This window comes from Danio aesculapii, chromosome 5 (genome assembly GCF_903798145.1).
Source record: "Danio aesculapii chromosome 5, fDanAes4.1, whole genome shotgun sequence".
Lineage (NCBI taxonomy): Eukaryota > Metazoa > Chordata > Actinopteri > Cypriniformes > Danionidae > Danio > Danio aesculapii.
Genome location: NC_079439.1, coordinates 26,200,429 through 26,223,161, shown reverse-complemented (window position 1 = coordinate 26,223,161; position 22,733 = coordinate 26,200,429). Strand labels below are relative to the sequence as shown.

Sequence of the window (22,733 nt, the reverse complement as noted above, 5' to 3'; positions counted from 1 at the left end):
CTTTTTGCACTGTATAGTTGCACATTATGCTTATTGCCCTGCCATAATTCATAACATGAAGACATATAAAGTGCGATTAATTACATCAGAGATAGTTTGCCTCTACTTGCTCATATTCAAGCACGTGGAATGATTTGAACAGACAAGGAACGCGTGCAAACAGTCTAATACATGATCAAATATTCGCGCAGATTGAACCTCATCGAGTTTGCAAGCATGATATAATCACTGAATACCTACTGTTCCCATCAACTCGCATGCAAATCATAGATAAATGATAAGCCAAAGCAACGTCCGTGTTTCTATTTTTGCTCGACTTGCGCCGTCATCAAAACACAAACTGTATTTGACTAAAAATGATCGTTAATATCAACTGAATGTCAGATGCAAATATAAACGCTTTGGCCGTTGCTGGCGGCTTCTGCAATTGAAATAAATGGGATGCGCAAGGATAAAGTTGCCGTTGATCCTCTAATGAGATGTGACTCAGTGTATAAGCCAGTGCAGCTCAGCGCGTGTGCAGGAGGCGGCGCATAGGACGGTCGGATCATTTCCAACTGACGAAGATTATTATTAAAGTGTCCCAGTAGACCGGGCTGTCTTCCTGCCTCCATCGGCCATGCGTCCTCCCGGTGTGAACGAATGAATAAACGAGGCGTTGCGGAGCGCTGTTAGCCAATGCGGACGCTCCTCACACGCGAGAGAGCGTCGAGTGGGATAGTGTGCCGTCGAGCTGTCAGGTACGGATGATAATTGTCATGTTTCTGTTTCGCTCTGGACTTCCACAGGAGGAATGAGTAATCGCTATGTGCTCATCGAAGGAGGCGGGTATCTCTCAGACATCCGGAATCCATCGCGGAATCCCACAGCTGTACAGCGGGGCCGAGAGTCACAGCGGCCCGCTCTAGGAGCTCCTACCGCGCGTCGTTATGCCGTTCCCAGCGCTGTTTATGGAGGATTACAGTAGGAGACAGGCGTGCGTCATTCCGTGCCTTGATTGATTCACGTATTCCCAAAATATGGCCGATCAGAGCAACATTCAGTCCGCCGCCTCCAAAAGCATCAGGCCGTTCAAATCCAGCGAGGAGTACCTGTATGCCATGAAGGAGGATCTGGCTGAATGGCTGAACACATTGTACGATCTGGACATCACGGCGGACACTTTTATGGAGGGTCTGGAGACCGGCTGCGCGCTCTGCCGGCATGCCAACAACGTGAACCGCGCCGCGCACGAATTCAAGGCGAACTATCCAGATGCGGCGCTCTCTTTGCGGATACCCAGCAAGGACGTGGTCTTCCAGTCGAGGAATGTCATTCCCGGGTCGTTTTTGGCCAGAGACAACGTGTCCAATTTCATCGGGTGGTGCAGGCAGGAGCTCTGGATCAAAGATGTGCTCATGTTTGAGACCAACGACCTGGTGGAGAGGTGCAACGAGAAGAACTTCGTGCTGTGTCTGCTGGAAGTGGCGCGCCGCGGGGCCAAATTCGGCATGCTGGCCCCCATGTTGATTCAACTGGAGGAGGAGATCGAGGAGGAGATCCGAGACCAGGAGAACCTTACAGAGGTCATAGGGGAGACTGGCGTGTCCGAGAGCCCGCCGAAAAGGACGTACACTCGCAAGCAGAGCATCGGTGAGCCCGACCCGGAGCTGTTGGCCCGCTGGCGGGAGCAGCAGAAGAGAGTTCTGCTGGATATGCGCAACCTGGACGAGCTGGTGAGTTTGACAGCTGTCAGCACAGCATCTCGGGTTCATGATAATCACGACTACTGGATTATTAATTTGGTCTACTAATGGGTTATTAACCAGTCGAGATGAAACTATGTTGGCAGTACTTCAACACTTGTTGCATTTAAAACGCATACAAATATTAGTGAAGTGGTTATGTTGATTTGTGGTGTCAGTGGTTATTGTGTTACAGTGTTATTATTTGACTAAAAACTGCACACAGGTTATTGAAAGGTTCATCCCTAGCTTCTGAACTTAAAGTTCTACTGTAAATCTTCTCTCAGATAGCACTTCACATCAAAAATTTCAGCGTAGAAATAGAAAATTAGTGCATCTCATTTCATTTAATCTTGCATTAACAACAATTCTTACTTAAAATATAATAAAATAAAAAAATGTAGTATTTAAATAGCTTATTGTAGTATTTCTTATTATCTGATCCCACAAAATGTCTTTCATCTACATTTAACCCTACAGTTCCTGTGCAAAATAGAAATAAAAAAGAGATTTATGAACATAAAAGTCAGCTGAAATAAAAGCCATCCTTCATTGTGGGGCAATTATTTCAGTAATTCACTTTACACCTAAACACAGTCCTGTGTCAGACTAGGCATTGGCCAGAATAAGATTCTGACGGTATGATAACCTCAGATAAAAATATCACGGTTTGACAGTATTGTGATTACGGCTCTAAAATATATTCTTTTTAAATGTCTGGGTGAAAATCTAAAACTTTTTCCCTTTTTAACACAATATATTTTTCTTTTTGAGAAACATTTAAAATATTTTGGAGCAGTAAAAATGTCAGGCTAAATAATTCAAGTGAATCACTGATTTCTGCTGTCTTCATTAGTTTCAAAAACATAGATTTGTTTACAATTAAAACGGCATCTTTGCATATATATTCTGCTAGAGATACTGTTGTCCTAAAAAAAACGTAAATAAAATATCTTACATATACCGTAGGAATGGTATAGCAGAAAGTTTGTCGGTTTTAAAACCTTGACTTTTCCAAACCACGATATACCTTTAAAATGGTTATTGTCCCATGCTTATGGCAGACGTCCACAAAGTTTGAAACCATTTCAGTCTATAAATAATTGAGCTTGTAAAATTCTGATTGATTTGAGTGACCCATGTTGAGTAAAAACACTAAGAGGGTTCACACAAACAAGCTCTATTCCAGATTGATCCGAATAGTTCCTTGATACTTGTATTTGTTCAGTCTTTTATCCAGAATCATTATGATTGACACAATCTGGTCATGTGAGTGCATTTCTGTGTGTTTTTGAGAGTGCAGGAGGAAAGGTCAGAGAGTGTGTGTGATTCGTATTGGAGCTGCGTGAGCCTGAATGTTTTGCTTTCCTCCTGCTGATGTAGAATGTTGAAAGTCAATCCCATATCTCACCTAGATGCGTTCTTGAGGAGGTTAAAGGTTGTTTCTTTAGGATCAGGTAGTGGATCCTGGTCTGTGTTAGCCAACTGACAAGCTAAGACAGATAAATATTTATAAACTGAGTGACTGATAAACACACTTTATTTGATTAACTTCTTAGCCAGAAAAGCAAACATGGCCGAGTTACAGAAGGATACTCCTTCAGTTTGCATTGTGCTCATGCCAGTCGTCGAGATCTGCTCTCAGTTATGCTGACATCCAAGTGTTTATGGGAACTACAGGGGGAAATTTGCAATCTCCCACAAGCACTGGTGCTCAGGGACTTCATTTGACTGCCTCTCAGTTCCTGTGTGCTACTGGACAACTGTGGTTATTTCCCTCTAGAAGTCCCCCTCTTCACTCCTTTTACTTTCACCACTTAGACCTGTCAACAGATGCATCATGCCAAAGATCAATGTGCCAACAACCCTTAGCTGCGCTTGCATTATAAATTGAGCTGTTGCTCTAATGTTGCTCCATCAAAGAAACAGCAGTCAGCTCTTGTGAATGTGTAAGCATCTTTTCCCTCTTCAAGCATCAGCATAAGTTCAGGCAAGATGAAGAAACAGTGGACGTCAGGTGATGTTAAATCATTCCATAGCATTTTTTGACCCAATGTATGCCTAATTTTAAAGTGTACACATTGAGATTTGTCTGGTGTCTGGGACACATTTGATTCGTCCCTTTTTATGGCTGACCTTGTCTGGATTGTCTAGCGCAGCTGCTAGTCATCTTATCTGGTGAGCCATGTTGCCGAACAGAGCAGCTGGCTTTCTCCTGCAGAGACAGCATGGATTCAGTGACAGACAGCAAGTCCAAACACTGCAACATCATCACAGTAATGCTTCAGGACATACTGATGCTCTCAGCAGAATTCAAACACTCTCTCTTCATGTCTTCTGTGTTGATCTGTGTCTGTGTTTACCTCCCCTCTGTAATTATAAGATCTTGCACTGCCTTTGGTCTCTGCCAGACAAGTTTGGACAAATCTTTAGTTTTGGTTCATTTACAGTTCATCTTGTTGGTAGAATTGAGAGATATGCTACGCAGACAGTTGTTTGGGTCAAGTATACTTCCACACTGACTTCCTCTTATATATCTTTAAAAAACCTTGTTGTTTTATCGTGCAGCTAATTTGAGAATATGGAAGTTTCAGGTGATTATTATTATTATTTTTACTTTGCATTGTGACATCATGACTTCTTAGACTTTGCAGCTGTTACACACATACACACTTTTAAAAGGCAGTTACAATAAAACAACACAATTTATAATGTAGCGCTTATTAAAAGTTATAAAAATCCATTTTCAAACTGATGCCTAAATACACGTTTTAACTGTAGTTATTTTGTTATTATTTTATATTTTGACAATATTTTGACAATATATATTGTCAATATTGTCTTAAGCACAGCAAAAAAGTTGCTGGTTCGAGTCCTGGTCAGACCAGTTGGCATTTCTGTGTGGAGTTTGTCCATGTTCTCCCCATGTTCACGTGGGTGTCCTCTGGGTGCTCTGGTTTTCCCCCACAGTCCAAAGACGTGCGCTATAAGGGGATTGATCATAAGGCTGGTTTATACTTCTACGTCAAGTGATTGCCGTTTATATCAGATTTTAAATATTGGCGCATGCTTAATGTAAATGTTTATATTAGCCTAATGCTAATGTGATACATGCTTAATGTTGCAGCATAAAACATATTTAAAATGAATGGGATATTGCACACAAAAATTGTTCTATTCAAACCTCCGCAGAACATAAAAGAAGACAACAATTTTATTCTTGTTACCAAACAGTGTTGTTTTTATTCTATTCAGCTGAATTGTATGGACAAAATGACAAAAAAAACACTTTGTATGAAACAAAATGAGGCTGAATAAATTGTGGCAGAATAGTCCATAGTCCATTTTTTAGTATTATTTAATAAAACTCGCCTCACAGCAAGAAGATCGCTGGTTCGAGCCTAGGCTGGGTCAGTTGGCATTTCTGTGTGGAGTTTGCATGTTTTCCCTGTGTTCTCGTTGGTTTCCTCTGTGTGCTCCGGTTTCCCCCACAGTCCAAAGACATGTTTCCCAGAGATGGGTTGCAGCTGAAAGGGTAAACCTTGAAACCGGTTATTGTCCCGTGCCTAGTCAAGGGTCAGATCAGGTGAAATCATCTTAGTAAGGGAACTGACATTGACTCTAGCAACTCATGGTCCCTAATTCAATTATTATAATTCTTGCCTTGATTATGAAGTGTTTTTTTTTCAAAGACAGATAAACACAGTTTACTTGAGTGCTGTCTGTATACAGCCATTCTCATCTATTGGATATTAGCTTGGTCCCAATACATTTCAGCAACAACAGTCACAGTCTACACAAATAATTTGTGATTGTAAAGTAAAAACCTGGCCATAAGGATTATTCCACATTGATCTCAAATTTCTCAAAAAGATTTCCATGGAAACAGGATATAAGATGGATGTGCTCAGATTTGGTCATAGTAATGCTATTCATCCCTGTGGAGCATCAGTGGTAGTTTTGCCTGATGCTCACCTTCCATTATTTCCTCTCATATATTCAACCAGAGAAACGCACACACACATTTTACTTCCCAAGAGGGTTTGGTGATCTGAAATAACAGTCGCGCTATGAGGAAAAGCAGAAGCGTCTCTGAGATATGAGTGTATTTGAATTACAATGCTGTAGTTCCTCTTGATTTTTCTTAGTTACAGAAACACTAATGCAAACACTCCTCTGCATCTTTCTCTTTAAAGCCTTACTCATCACTGTTGAGTTTGCCTGGGATTTTCCATTGTAGACAGCGTGGGGGAGGCAGACCTATTGCTTCACCCTCATAGTGTTATTTAGTACAGCCTAGTCTTGCTAAAAATGTCCAGTCACACAAATACAAGTGCAGCTCTTATTGAATTTATCCATATAGTCAGGCTTATGATGTGGAGCTCAAATCAAAGTTAAGAGAGAGGTATGGTTTTGCTTTGTCGTCTTTCTCAGCACATTTTTCATTTGCTTGTGTAAGTTCTGTTGCTGACAGACACACTGTCTCATTGCATTACATCACTCTTCATAAAGCTGCAGAATTATTAGCTTCTCAGAATGCTCACAATACTTATTTTGAGCATCCAGACGTGTTTGTGACAATATAACGTGTGAAGTAATGTATTCAGAGGGCATGTCAACAGCAGAATTTACACAATAACGATAAATGATGAATATGACTAAATGAATAAAATAATTTGTGGTTGGTTAGATTTTTGAACTTTTTATCATATCCTCAAAGCTACATGGTTAGGTTTCAAGATATTAATCATTTAAAATTTACGATGTTAGGTTTCATTTTAGGATTTAGGTTTCATTTGGGATTGAAAGTTCAAAACATTTCCTCTTGTATTTAAGATGTAATACACAGATGTAATATGACATTTATTATGCCATGCTGTGGACGGATCTGTTTGTGAGGCAAAACAAGTCTCTTTAAGACTTTCTAGAAGACGATGGAGCCTTAACACCATGTGATACTCAGGAATACAGGTTTGGTTTTGATAATCAAAAACCACCCCTTTTGCCTGGTGAATCTGGTGACTGTGGAGGCCATTTGAGTACAGAGAACTAATTGTCATGTTTATGAAACCAGTCTGAGATGATTCGCGCTTCATGGCATGGCGCGTTATCTGGCGGAAAGTAGTTATCGGGAGATGGGTACATTGTGGTCATAAAGGGATGGACATGGTCAGCAAAAATACTCAGGTAGGCTGTGGAGTTGACACAATGCTCAGTTGGTTCTAATATGCCCAAATTGTGCCAAGAAAATATCCCTCACACCAGTAACCACCACCAACAGCCTGAATCGTTAATACAAGGCAGGATGGATCCATGCTTACATGTTGTTGACGCCAAATTTTGACCCTACCATCCAAATGTCGCAGTAGAAATCGAGACTCATCTGACCAGGCAACGTTTTTCCAATCTTCTATTGTCCAATTTTGGTGAGCCTGTGCGAACAGTAGCCTAATTTTCCCGTTCTTAGCTAACAGGAGTGGCACCCAGTGTGGTCTTCTGCTGCTGTAGCATATCCGCCTCAAGGTTGTGCGTTCTCTTCTGCATACCTCGGTTGTAATGAGTAGTTATTTGAGTTACTGTTGCCTTTCTATCAGCTCGAACCAGTCTGGCCATTCTCTTGTGACCTCTGGCAACAACAAGGCACTTCGCCCACAGAACTACAACTCACTTTCTATTTTCTCTTCTTCTGACCATTCTCTGTAAACCCTAGAGATGGTTGTGTGTGAAAATCCCAGTAGATCAGCAGTTTCTGAAACACTCAGACCAGCCCATCTTGCATCAACAACCATGTCACGTTCAAAGTCACTTAAATCACCTTTCCTTCTCATTCTGATGCTCGGCTTGAACCGCAGCAGATCATCTTGACCATGTCTACATGCCTAAATGCATTGAGTTGCTGTCATGTGATTGGTTGATAAGAAATTTGCGTTAACGAGCGGTTGGACAGGTGTACCTAATAAAGTGGCCGGTAAATGTAAATCGTGTTCACAAAACAGTTCTCAGATTTTCTAAGCACAGCACACACATCCAAAGCACACCACATCACTGCCGACACACATTTATGTTCAAATTTAATGTCAAAGTGAATTTTGTGTAATAGGCCCCTTTTATCGGATGATTTCATACTAAATATATACGTTTATGTAAAAGGAATCTGATTACATTTGAATTGTAGTGAACAAATACTTGATAAAGTACTTGATCACCCCTTTACGGGTTTATGTGTTATATAGAGTCTGATCTGATTCTGCAAGTTGGATCATCTATCAGTCCATATCTTCAGGAGTTTTGAAAATTTAAACCACATTTACCAGAAAGCTTGCTCTGTTGTGTTTTTCATGTCCAAATGGTGTGGTATGAATTAAGTTTGATAGAGACAGGAGTTTGGTGGTCAAATAAAGACGTAAAACTATAAATGTAATGAATTTGTGACCCTCAACAACTGAAACAAATGTAGTAAAAATGTGGAGCCTGTCTGATAACATCAGTTGAATGGAAATGGTGCTGTTGCTTTAGCCACATTTTGAAGGCAGGAGAACAAAATACCAGTGTGCTGATTTACAGTTTTTTTTTTTTTTACACATGCTCACATAAACAGAAAAACAGACAGCGTCTTGTCAGAAACACCAAATGAAATGACATTAAGGCATATGACCATAAGGATGCCCAAGCTAAGACATCAGTGGTGTTTTATCTAACAGACACTCTTTTCTCTGTGGTTTTCTCCCCCTCTCTTTTTCTCTCTCGCCCCACACCCCGAGGCCTTGACATTCTGCTTCATGGTTTTGTCAATAATGCACAGCCCCAGTAGTCTCCCTCTCTTTTTGTTCCTCTGACACGCACATACAAACACACACATGCATGCAGATAATACACATATAGTCCCTGTTTTGAGCTGAGAAGGAAAGGGAAGAGAGGACATGCTTCTTGCTGGTGCAGTGCATTATGGCTGCTCTCCGTTTAAAGATTAGACATTAATAATCTCAAATCTTGTACACTTGTAGAGAAATGTGCTGTTGCTGAAGGATTGTTGCCAAGCTAAATTAGTTATTTTTAATGAATGACTGGGTTTTACACTGTAAAAAAAGACGATATTTTTATGGTAATAGATTAATACTACAGTTAAATGTAGTGAATTGCATTGGCATCTTAAATAGATATTTATTTTTGATATAACTTGTAATATGTAGTTATGCATTGGTGCTTTATAAATGTATTTAGGTTATTTGGTCAACTATATTAAATTATGTTTTTTTGATTTTAATAGAACCAATGCGAAGTAACTTTATGTCACATTTCTTTCAGTGTATGTCAGCAAAAAACAAAAAACTGCTATAAGTGTAACAAGACGTTTCTTGTAATTTAATGGCAAAATATTACTTAACTATTTGTTCTAGTGAAAAAGATAAACATTTGTTTTTTTACAGTTTTCAATGTAAATCCATAAATATCTGAAGTTCCATGTGACAACCTTGTGTTTCATGAAATTTGGTTTTGTGTTTTTGTTTAAGTGGTAATTGCGTTTTTGTTGCATCTTGGGCTATTGTGAGGGTGTTTGTTTGGAGTGTGTGAATCAGTCCTTTATATTAGTTTTTACCTCAGCCTGTAATAAAAACGCTTGTGATAAGTTTCGATTCTGCTTTCTGATTATTACATTTTTTATGATAATCATAAAGCACATTTTGTGATAAATTCTGACCAGCTTTATTATAAAAATCATAAACAATTTAATTGATTGATTCAATCGAAATTATATCAAAGGTAATCGTTTTGTAATTTATTATTATTATTAATTTAATATTGCTTTTGTACAGTATACAATTTTTTTTTACAAACTGGTGGTTATATACCAACATACATGGGACGGTAACAAAAAAAAAAGCCTGATGTCCAAATAACATATATTAAACTGAAAAAAAAAAAAAAAAAAAAAATATATATATATATATATATATATATATATATATATATATACATATATATATATATATATATATATATATATATATATATATATATATATAAACAGTGGTCCCTCGCTATATCACGGTTCACAGTTTGGCTTCGCAGTTCCACAGATTTTTTTTGTGCAATTTAACATGTTTCTTTTTTTTTTTTAACAGCGCATTGCGTTCTGCATCCTGATTGGCTGTAGACTATTGTCAATCAATATTCTCCATTCTCCTGTACAGTGCAGAATGTGTTCAGCTTTCCAATTTAACATAAATCTTTGATTGCTAGCAGTGTGAGTTCCAACAAGAATGCAAAAAGGTTTGTAACTGCCCGCAGCAAGACCATCGTAAAAGGGGTCGCACAATGGATGTGCCGCGCTACGCAGCACCATGCATTTTAGAATTGTAAACATAGTCGGCAGCTGTCTGTGGTGCCCAGCTACAACTCAGGACACTGACTCACCTCATAACTTCAGTTGAGTTGTGATGATTCTATAGTCGTGTGATTATTAGTCACATTGAATCAATCTGCTTGTTAAGTAAGTGTGATGTCACGCGAACCAGTTTCCCGGTCCAAACGCTCTATATGGGGAGACTCAACAAATGGTAATAATAAACATTTACAAAGTGCTATAATACTTACACTTGTTGTATAATACTAATACTTGTTGTTAAGATATTGGTGTCTGTGATGAAGTCCAGAAACTGTTGTGTACACCATGATTTTGAATAAAATTCACTTTAATGTGTGATATGCCAAACAATGGCCATAAACTAATTCAAATGAGTAGCAACTTGACCCGGAAACAGTGTTTCATATGTCATGACTTGACAAGTGGATAAACACAGTTAAACACTCTGTTTGATTTACTGCATCTCTTCATGTTTGTATATTTGTAGTTTCCGCATGAGAGCGCCCTCTGGCCTTTGGAGGAGATATACTCCTCACCACAAAGCCATGTTTCTCTGACAAGATGTGCGTGACAATCAAAGTAGGGCTGGGCCAATAATCAATATTATATCAAATCGCAGAAAAATTTATGTCAATAACAATGATAAGCTCAGCACTTTGATCTATTAGCCAATCACACAGCAGAAATGTGCAACAATGGGAATCTAAAAGTGTTGATATTAGAGATGTACTGAATTTTCGGCCACCGAAAATTTATAGGCCAAATAAATTATGACATTTAATGGACCCTTTAATTTTTATGGCTTCATTGTTGGGGTACTCTTTTAAATTTGGAAGCACTAACAACTTATAGCGAAATTTATATTGTTATTGTTCAATATGGAAAATAATTATCGAGATTGCATTTTTGCCATATCGCCCAGCCCTAAATCGAAGCATGTGCTAAATTGGGATTTTCATTTTAATTTATCATGCAGTCCTAGTGTGTATGTGTGTGTATATACAGTTGAAGTTAGAATTATTAGCCCCCCCTTTGAATTTTTTTTCTTTTTTTAAATATTTTCCAAATGATGTTTAACAGAGCAAGGAAATTTTCACAGTATGTCTGATAATATTTTTTCTTCTAGACAAAGTCTTGTTTGTTTTATTTCGGCTAGAATAAAAGCAGTTTTAATTTTTTTAAAAGCCATTTTAAGGTCAAAATTATTAGCCCCTTTAAGCTATTTTTTTCTGATAGTCTACAGAACAAACCATTGTTATACAATAACTTGCCTAATTCCCCTAACCTGCCTAGTTAACCTAATTAACCTAGTTAAACCTTTAAATGTCACTTTAAGCTGTATAGAAGTGTCTTGAAAAATATCTAGTCAAATATTATTTACTGTCATCATGGCAAAGATAAAATAAATCAGTTATTAGAAATGAGTTATTAAAACTATTATGATTAGAAATATATTGGGGCCGTTAAACATAAATTGGGGAAAAAATAAACAGGGGGCTAATAATTCAGACTTCAACTGACTTAATGTTACTTTTATTCAAGCAGCAAGTTTATTTTGACCAGAAATGACACAGGCTTTTCCCAAAAGATACGTCTATGTACAAGGCTTTTATTTACAATTGAACAAAACCTTTACGTCAGAATTTGTCAGCATACATACAGTATGCAGTAAAAGGGTATGCAAAAAATCAGTTACAATAGTACACAAATTTGTACTACTCAAAAAATGATTGAATCTTGAATGTTCGATATTGACCTATCTTTAGACTTAAAGATAGTATATAATTTCGGACACAGCAAGAGACATGATTGTGGGCCCTTTTGACTTGGGCCTGTGTGTGATCACCCAGAAAACTACATAATATTTTCCAGCATACACCTATAGCACTAACCACATATTGCAAAAGCACTTCTCTGACGTTCTTACAAAAAATGCCAGCAGGATTTTGACCACTCGTATGCTCTTTTTTATGCTGTCATGCTCAAGGGTCACAATAGAGATTTATGGATGGGAACTGCAATCCCCCAAAGGCTGGAAGGAACATGAGGACAGTGAGAGAAGGAGGAAGGGAGAGACATAGCCGTGAGCTAGAGGTGAATCGAAGGACAATCACAGTGGAGAGAGGCTGATATCTCACAGAGGTGGAGTCAAAAGAAAATAGAGCGATTTGCAGCAGAAAATATGGAGAAAACAGAGTTGGTAGAGAGTGGATGAAAGATGTGTGGGGGTGTGAATGAAAGAAAAGAAGAAATCAGTGCAGGAAGAGAAACGGAACAGAGGGCAGATGAGGACAGGGAAGCGAGAAAAAGATAGATGGAGAATAAAGGGAGCTGCGGAAAGAGTGAGGGCAGCTGAGGTGATGTGCTAGCTTCATGGCAGAATCCTTAGCTTTCTATATTTTTAAACGAGCTCTACTTTAATAACAAGTTCACATTTACTTCAGAGAGTAGTGTAATAAATAAATTGGCAAATTTCTGCTTTATATCTGCCATTATTTTAATGTGTCTGAAAAAAGGAGTCTGAACAAGGCTGCATTTAATTAAACTGTAAAATTGTGAAATATTGCTGCTATTTAAAGCAGCTGTTTTCCATTTAAAAAATTTTAAGTGTTATTTGTTCATTTAATATCACTCCAGTATTCCGTGTAGGGCTGCACAATATATTGTTTCAGCATCGATATCGCCATGTGCGCATTTACAATAGTCACATCGCAAGATATGCAATGTTGAGTGGAAATCTTAGGTGACCAAGATCCACATTATACATGTGATTTATACAGTTGAATCATAATAAAGTGGAAGTTTATCATTTGCATGTGTTTTTAAGGCCATTTCATGAGGGTTTAAAACATTTGGGCACAAGAAATGATGATGTTTGGAGGTTGGCAACAAAAATTAATTGTAGTTAATTATTTATACAATTTATGGATCATCACTTATCATTTTTGTCTTGTTTCTAGTAGGGTTGGGTAAATAGACGATGCCATCGTTCATTGCTGATGGCCGATAGACATCACAATGCTGAGCCAGCATCGAAATCCTCCACCCCACCCCCATCGCAGCAGCAACTTGCTCGTGAAAAATACACATGTCCTGTTTACACTAATACGTCTTGGTTTTAAAATGCCATTTTAGAATGAAAACGATCCACGCCCACACTTGCGTTTCACCTAGCATTTTGGAAAAGCTCTCCTTCTACACTAACCGCTGAAAACGCACATCACGTGACACACACACACACACACTCTGTCATGCGCTGCAGCGTATGCGTGCTTCTGAGCTTCAGCAGTCACCGGGTGCTTTTGAAAATATCAGGTAACGTGTCACAGTGTCAGTACACTGCTTCAATCTTTTGCTTTCACGTTTGGACTTAGTTATTTTAGCGAAAACCTCAGATACTGTTGGTTGTTTTCTGTTGGTTGTGCAAGTTTGTCAATGCCATTATAACGACACAGATCACTCTGCCTATTCATGCCAGAGTCCTGCGGAAAGAGTGATTGACAGGTGGTCATTTGTGTGTAACTTATCTTTATTTATTTATTCATGATTTAGTTATGGGTAAAACAAAGACCATGTAGGTCAGGTAGTTGAAACGGTAGGCTACAAATAGTTAATTTGTTATGAATTAATGAATTATTTATAAATTCACCGCCGCCTACAATGACGATGCCATCGTCCATCGCGATGTTTCACATTAGTCATCGTACAATGCCAAATTGGTCGACATCGCCCAACCCTAGTTTCTAGTCCAAATATCTACATTTCAAAGCAAAAACTAGATTATACACAACCCATTGGCAGATAATCCACAGAACACATGTGATTTGTAGAGTTTAACCATAATAGAGTGAAAGTTTATCATTTTCATGTGTTTTTAAGGCCATTTCAAGAGGGTTTAAAACATTTGGGTGCAAGAAATGATGTTTGGAGGTTTGTAACAAAGATTGTATTTAATTATTTATACGATTTATGGATCATCACTTATCATTTTCATCTTGTTTTTAGTCAAAATATCTACATTTCGAAGCAAAAACTAGGTAATACGTAACCCATTGGCAGATAGTGTCGCTTGTTTTAAGGAAAAGCTCACTTAATTTTGAATTATTTCTTTTGAAGGTGAAAACAAAACAATATTTTTAAAATTATCTAAGAATTGTTTGACATTTGTACTAGAAATGCGTCAAAGCAAAGTAAGAACCAGAATTCTGTTAGACTCCACAGAAAACAATATTTATTGAAGGACAATAAAATATAGCAATATCAGATTTTTCTAATATTTTGCAGCTGTAATTTTATGTCACGTCATTCTTCAGAAATCACAATAGGCCAGTTTTGTACTCAAGAAACATTTCTTATTATTAGTAATGTTCTGAATTGTGGTGCTGCTTAATATTTGTGTAGAATTCGTGCTGAACATAAAGAGAAACAGATCATTATTTATTTAAAATTGAAAAAAACATAAACATTTGAAACATACATTATTTTACTATTATTTATAGCAGTGGCCCCCAACCCCGGGTCGCAGACCGATACCAGTCCGTGGATCATTTGGTACCGGGCCGCAGAAGAAACCATTAATTATTTCCATTTTATTTATTATTTCAGTTTCAGTTATTTATTTCATTTTCAAAAAAATCTTTGACTTTAAAAAATGACCGTATTCTCTCGGTTACATCTCAGTCACTTGAACGCCAAAATTTAACCCACAAACTAGCAAAATGAGTAAGAAACAGACATCTTTGGAAAGTTTCTTTGCGAAGGGGAAAACACTCAGTAAGGGACCAACAAACTGCCAAAGATATGTATCTGCAAACCATTTGTCAATAAATCAAGTGAATTCAGCATGTCTGTGCAAAAAGAAGATCAACTGCTGGAGATCGCAGATGATGGCGGCAGTTCAAATATCACATCTTTTCCCACAAGCAAGTTCATTATTTCCAATAGAGACGCGTGGCTTTTGCATGCATGTTGGAAGCAACCAGGTGCACCCAGTTGAAAATATCTGCAGAATGCTGAGAGCATTGTGTCAGCAACGGTTGAAAACAGTTGATGGTCGCCTAGCTGTCTACATATACCCACCCTCCAGACCACTGTTAATTTGTCAATCGTTGACCGCTCTGTGGTGATAAAAAGGTTCGGTACCACTGATCTTAGGTCAATCCAACACGTCTTTGCAAATTAACTGTATCAGTTTCTTTCAAAATATTAAATATAAGTTACTGAGCCCAAACTCGAATTTATATATGTCAGTTTGCTCATGACTTTAAAATTGGAAAAATTATGATTTGACATAAAAGGAATGAGACTAAACAAGCTTGTTTACTGCACAAAGAGAATGTAGAGTCCTCTGCTATTTTCTACTAGTTATTGTGGCTTCATCTCTGTTATCAAAATCAGTAAATGTACTGGCTTCATCCACTAGATTGCCTGTGGAATGATTTCACTTCACCCACACAAGTGAAAGTCGGGTTACTCCACCATATAAAGAGTGCTCATGATGATTAAAAACACATGCTTTATTTCAGGTTCTATAAGTAGTTTGTTTCTTATTTTTCCATTTACATTACGTTCCTTTTGTTATTCGGTTCATATCAACCTACCATATGCATATTTTCAGAAAATAATTAGCCAAAAAAAGCTGTTTGAGTTTCTTCGCTTGTGCCGTCAAGGCAATCTGCACTCTGTGTCTTAGTTTGAGTTTACAATAATAACCCTGCCTTTACGGTCCAGTACATGCATTCAAAAATAAGCAGGAGCCGGTTTTCCAGAGGTGCCTGTATACTGTACAGACTGCTAGACCCGCCTCTGATGGATTTTACACCAGAGAGAGAGAAAAGTAGGTCATGGCAGTTTATGCTGGGTCAGAATCACACAAGCTGAGAGAATGTATCTCTCTCTCTCTCTCTCTCTCTCTCTCTCTCTCTCTCTCTCTCTCTCTCTCTCTCTCTCTCTCTCTCTCTCTCTCTCTCTCTCTCTCTCTCTCTCTCTCTGCATATTTCCCATGTAAACTCATCTTTTTTTCTTACGATTCTCATTCTGATTTATGCTTTATTTTTGGCTGTGCTAAGACGTATCTCTTTGTGGTTTGCTGCAGTAATACTCTGTTATCAGTAGTTATTTCGCACAGCACCTGTCCAAGCTCAGCGTTTGATTTGTGTGCATATATGTGTATGTGCATTCATGTTTAGGTGAGCATGTGGAGCTGGGTGCGTGTGCGGTCGTGTCTGTATCTGCTCAGTGTGGTTTCTTAACTCTGTTGGTGGCTGATGAAATCACAGCATGGATGCCATTCCTATTACAGTTTGTTTTTGAATGACCTGCGAGACAAGATGTGCGCTCATTGTTTTTGTACTTGTGCTATGGTAATGCAGTGGTATTCTGTGCATGGTAGTATCATAGAATGAGAAATATACAAGTTAAATTGAAATACATTTTGGTTTAAATCATATTTAACAGTAATTATGGTGACAATATGACTAATCCAGTTGGAAAGTAAGGATTTTATTGAAGTGGGTGAACTGAATGACAGCACTGACACATCTTTTATCTGTTTAAGGTAATTAAATAGTACTTTTCCAATGTGTTAATGATAATATTATTGGCTAAAGGAAAAATGTATGGCTTAAAGGTTTCTTTTTCATAACTACAGTTCACCCAAAGTGAAAATGTTCTCACCCTCAAGTGTTTCCAAACCTGTATGACTTAATGAGTTGAAGAAACCTGAAAACCTGTAGCAGTTGACTTCCATAGTAGGAAAAACAACTATTATTGACGTCAGTGGTTACATGTTTTCAACATTTAAACAACTTCTTTTGTATTTAACAGAAGAATGAAACTTATAAAGGTTTGGAAACACTTGAGAGTGAGGACATTTTCAAAACAGTGGAGAATGAGTAAATGAATACATAATTTTACTTTCTTGTGTGAACTGTCTCATTATGAAATTTTTTTTTCTCGCAATTTTTGTCTAAAAAGAGAATATTGTTATGTGTTTTGTCTATTTATTTTCACAACAGTGGCACCCTGTGAGCCTAAAAAATTTTGACTTTTTAAAATGTGTTTTAAAGCTCATGATTTTTAAGTACAATGATATCATAATATTTTGTAAATCACAAAAATATTCAATGTACAACTTAAAAAACTATGGCGGACCTCAGAACCATTTTGGCATGCAAACTCATAGTGTTTTTGTTTGTTTATCACCACCTGCTGCCTAGCATTCAGGATCAGCAGTTTTAGTCATTTTTCCAGATCCTTGTGAAAAGATGATTCAACAACATTGTCATCTTTGTTTAAAACCTTTTTAAAAGGTTTGTTTACAAATGTATCAACAAATGCTGCTATTTCCTCAAGAGTTTGTTCTCTTTTTGTATTTGGGCTTCCAAAGGACACGGCACAAAGACAGAAGTGCTAACAATTGAATTTTAATTATGTTCCAGAGAATTATAAAAAAAATATATATAGCTAGCATTTGACAAGGGACAGCTTCCACAATCTTTCCCAGTTCAGTGCTGGATTTGGCTAAAAACTCCTCAAAGAAGGAGCAGCTCCAACCATAATAGACGAAGCTGTGGATTGTGAGCCACAACCTGTAAGTATTTTTATTTGTTACAACTGACCTATCAAATGCATAGTGTCTAGCTATAACTGTTTGTTGTAGCAAGGACGTAAACAATTTATCTAAACATAAACAATTTAGCTACAAATACATTTTTATCCATCAAAGCGCTGTAAACAGCCACAGTCTTCACCAGCACTACAGTGTCTCTCTATGCTGCCACTTTCCCTGCATTCTACATCTCAAATAACAAACTTGCAAAGGATATATGAACGTTTTATATTACTTGCACATGCTTGTTCCGAATATATGTAAAAGACACTTGTCAGATTTTATTTAAGAGAGCAGGCGTGAGGTTCAGCTGTGTCCTCTGTGTTATTTTCTGTCTGATTCCAGCTCAAACTGATATGGCTAACAGATACTCTGACTGACAGTATTTACACAGCGGAAAATCTTGTACTTGTAGAGGAGTGATGCTTTTCCTGGTGATGTGGAGCCGATCCGCGAATCACAGCACATTATGTTAGCTGACCAATCAGAGCCCCTTAAGGGCGAGCTTTTGAACAAACTTAAAAATATAGCAATCGTTTTCATGTTAGCTGAGTAGCTGTATACAGTTGAAATCAGAATTATTAGCCCCCCTGAATTATTAGTCCCCATGTTTATTTTTTCTCCCAATTTCTGTTTAGTGGGAAGTAGTTTTTTTCAACACATTTCTAAACATAATAGTTTTAATAACTCATTTTTAATAACTAATTTCCTTCATCTTTGCCATGATGAGAGTAAATAATATTTGACTAGATATTTTTCAAGACACTTCTATACAGCTTAAAGTGACATTTAAAGGCTTAACTAAGTTAATTAGGTTAACTAGGCAGGTTAGGGTAGTTAGGCAAGTTATTGTATAACAATGGTTTGTTCTGTAGACTATATAAATAAAAATATAGCTTAAAGGGGCTAATTATTTTGACCTTAAAATGTTTTGTAAAAAATTTAAAACTGCTTTTATTCTAGCCGACATAAAACAAATAAGACTTTCTCCAGAAGAAAAAATATTATCAGACATACTGTGAAAATGTCCTTGCTCTGTTAAACATCATTTGGCAAATATTCAAAAAAGTAAAAATAAAAAATAAATTCAAAGGGGGCTAATAATTCTGACTTCAACTGTATAATTAAATTAAGGTGTATGAAAAAATATGATTTTCTACAAATGAAGTATGAGCACACATTGCTTTGCATCTTATAAACAAACCAAGCCTTAAAAGTACAATCTGGATCACCCCTTTAACCAACACTTGCATCAGTTTTCCACATTTTCACCAGAAACTTTCTTACAATCACTTCATATAAAAACATTGTGCATTTATGAAGTGTGCTTTACACAGATGAGTGGCCTTGACAAACCACCTGTAGAAACAATCTTTTTCTCTCTCTCAAAAAAAAACACTCCCCCATCTAACTCTAGCGCTTATTCTCTAAGAACAAACAGTTCGTTTGTGTAATCAGCACTTCTTGTGTGAATTGCCTCTTCTTGTTGAATCGCTGAATGCCTCCTCAATTGTAAGTCACTTTGGACAAAAGCGTTTGCTAAATGTAAGTGTAAAGAAACTGCCACTGATTTCACACTGAGCATTGACACTACAGTTGAGTTCATTATTTGAATAGCTTAATGACCTTTGTATGTTTTTGTCCCTTGTGGTCTGATATAGATTTTCCGTGACCAAATTTAACTATGGCTAAGATATGAAAATGTGTTACATAATCTGTACAGTAAGTTGTGAGAAAAACAAATGTGAAGAAGATATTGTCAGATGATATTTAGCTGGAGAGATTTTACACCATGTGCAATTCAAGTCATGTGAATTTTATAACCACTTTCAGACTCGAAAATCACCTGATATTCCTGGTACTTGTGTAAAATTATAGCTCAGTCTGTCTCCCTAAACTTAGCTTTGGTTTTTGTCATAAAGCCTCAAAATAAAAGGCCAAGCTTGTGATAGTCTTATGCCGAGGCTTGTGAGGAGGACTTTCTTTCTTTCTTTAGTTCTTAGACAGGACACATATTTTACTTTGCCCTTGAGCACAAGCCGCAACAAACCTTTATATTGCACTTACTCCAGTCTGACCTTCAGATTTCAGTGGACATCATTGCTTACTTGACTAAACAGAAATCCTGCCATGTTAACTTTGAAAGTGAACATTCAGTTCATTTTAAGCCTTTCATGATACGCCCAATTATTCGAAGCAGCTGGTTTGTCTGGTTAGGCCTGTGTTCATCTGTTCATCTGAGGAAAAATGCGGTGTTTTGGGTTTTGGTGGTGGAAGGACTGTCGTTTTAATTGCGGTTGACAATCAGATAAGTGATCTGTGTGAATGTATGTATGTGGGGGGTTTCCCTATGTTTTCCCTACGTTTTCCCACCATCTGTAAGTATGCTGGCGAAGCACACTGCTCTTTGTGACAATCCCATAACACAGATCACTGCTTGCTGGAACTAGAAATGTCTTGAATGTCCTTTGGCTTTGGCTTAAAGGGATAGTTCACCAAAAAAGAAAAATCTGTCATCGTTTATTCAACCAAATGCACATGCTATGTCAAACCCACTCTCTATAGCTGAGTCCAAACCTTTAGAACTCTCTCTTTGGATGCAGCATTTCGAGGTGGGAAGGCATCGAAGCATGTTCAAATCCAAATTTTGCTTCAATTCCCATCTCAGGAAGCGCTGCCTTCTGATCAAATTTTGAAAGCAGCATAGATGTGTTCTTCACCGCTCCTTATATTTCACAATCCTGTGCATAGCATTTCTGACTGTTGAACTATCTCAGACTCTTGGGGCATCTTGAAGCGCCAATAGGGTGTGGATATGTGTGTAAGGCTGCGTGTTCACTGAAGCGTTTTTTTTTCTTAGTTAAAAAAGTTGCCGGTGTCCTGACATTTTATCCTACCCATCAGATTATGCTACCAACACTGTATTTGGCGTGCATGGTTCTGAGATTGGGCTTAGGGATTAGATAAATTAGGGCGATATTAAAGCTTCATATCGCACTACTCCACATTAAAATTTACACTGGTAGCAAAATCTGATGGGTAGCATATTGCCTCATCAAAATGTGCTACCTACTTTTTGAATGGGAGGTTGGACAATCTGACAAGGTAAGACAAGTCGACTGAACACCCATACAAGTTGTTGTAGTGGTGGCAATAGTTGCATGTCCTGCCCCTCCACTGTGATTTGATTTAATTCAATTAAATTCATCTTTATTTCTATAGCGCTTTTACAATGTAGATTGTGTCAAAGCAGCTTCACATAGAAGATTATAGCGGCTAGCTCAAAAGTGACACTGATGGGCACTGTGTTTTTCAACTTGCAATGCCTGAATTAATGGCAGGTGCTCAGCACTGACTATAAAATGCCTGCTTAGTGACTCGCTACACTGCTGGCACACAAAAAAACATGGAGCTACCATTGACATCAACAGAAAACAAATACTCAGATTGAGAAAAAAAACACTTCGGTGGACACCCAGACTAAATGTATGTTTTTGACCAGTGTGTTGCACTTAGGCCTGTCACAATATTCAATATATTCGCACAAACCCAATTCTATTTTTGTACCCCTACTCCTACCCCTATCCCTTCCCCTTGGCGCTTGAAACCGAGTGTGAAGGGGAAGGTCTTCAAAATTTACCCCTAAAAAATGGGACACCACTAGAGCACCTGCACACATCATCATGTCATCGTGAGCTCTTACTTCATATGAGATCGATTATGGCGACTGCTATAGTTATTCCAGTTGCAATATTTTTTAGTATTTATCTTCAGGAAATCACTGAAGACATATATTATGCTATCATAACGATATAATGTGCAACAAGGTCGTAACTGTACTGTACATTTACGCCATGGCCATATTCATCTATGTAAACACACGAAAACAACATTAACATTATAGCAGACACTGTAAAAAGGTCATTTCCAGCCCCTAGACTTTTCTGACAGGGGATTCAAGTGTCATTGAGGGTCAGATGTGAAAGTATGTTGTGGGACTGCGGTGCAGGAGTTATTATTAGGGATTATAGATAGCGAAAATTTCACGGTTTTGTATTTTAGCGTTTTTTTGTTTTTTTTTAAGCATGACAGTAAAACACGAATGTGGTTATAACCATATTAAAACATGTGCTTGTTTGTTGTAAAAATTTGTGATAATGACAAAAAATACTAAGTTGTGCATCTCCTGACTTCCGGGTGCAGCTATACTGCTGTTGTAGATGATGTATTCTGGGAATTTTTTTTACCCCTTGGTTTCGAGTGTGGTCCTGAAAAGTCTCCCTTTCGAGGGGTATCTAGCTCTTCCCCTTAGACCTACGCCTTCAAGCTAAAGAGAATTGGGACACCCCTACCCCTTTACGTGAATGCGCAAAACGAGGGGCAGGGGTAAGGGGAAGGCCTAAGGGGTAGAATTGGGATTGGGCCATTGTCTAATCGCACAATACATAAACATGTCCTTAATCATTTTTGGGGATGTAATATGTATCGCCCATAAATAAAAACCAATTCTAGCCACATTTCAGTTGATTGCGCAGTTGCTCTATCTCTATTGAAGGTGTCAGTTTCAGTATGGGTAAAAAAAACAATATACTATAAATTACTATAGTATATTTTTATGTGGGTGCCTGACGACTGAAAATAAATCTGTTACTTTTTTCTAGTTATTTTTACCTTGGACATTTTTGTTAACATTTATTATTGTTATTTATTTGTTTAGGATATATGATTTCATAATCTGATTCCAATGCCTAATTATTCAATTATTAAAATGACTATAATTAAATTAAATATTCTTTAGAATAAAATATTATGTGTTCTTTGGAGGAGTGTACTTGCATTATGATGCAATTATTATAGTGTCAGAATGGTCTTAAAATGACAATAATATTGTTCATCACAATACTTTTGGTGCTATATGCCGCACCACATAAACAAGATATTGCCACTGGCCTCGTTGCACTTTTAGTGACATTTCTTTTGAGAAGTTAGTATTGTAGTAAGAAAATATGTCCTTAGTTATCATCAAAGCTCCCTC

General features: G+C 37.6%; 1 protein-coding gene across 1 annotated transcript in view; it reads left to right on the top strand.

The window, feature by feature from the left end:
* Positions 1–532: 532 nt before the first annotated feature.
* The window catches only part of gas2l1 (growth arrest-specific 2 like 1), a 53,452-nt gene continuing 31,251 nt past the window's right edge, over positions 533–22,733 (top strand). The window contains exon 1 of the mRNA XM_056457751.1: positions 533–1,715. Coding sequence (XP_056313726.1) covers positions 1,020–1,715 — 696 coding nt within the window. The 5' untranslated portion in view covers positions 533–1,019. The remainder of the gene's footprint in view (positions 1,716–22,733) is intronic.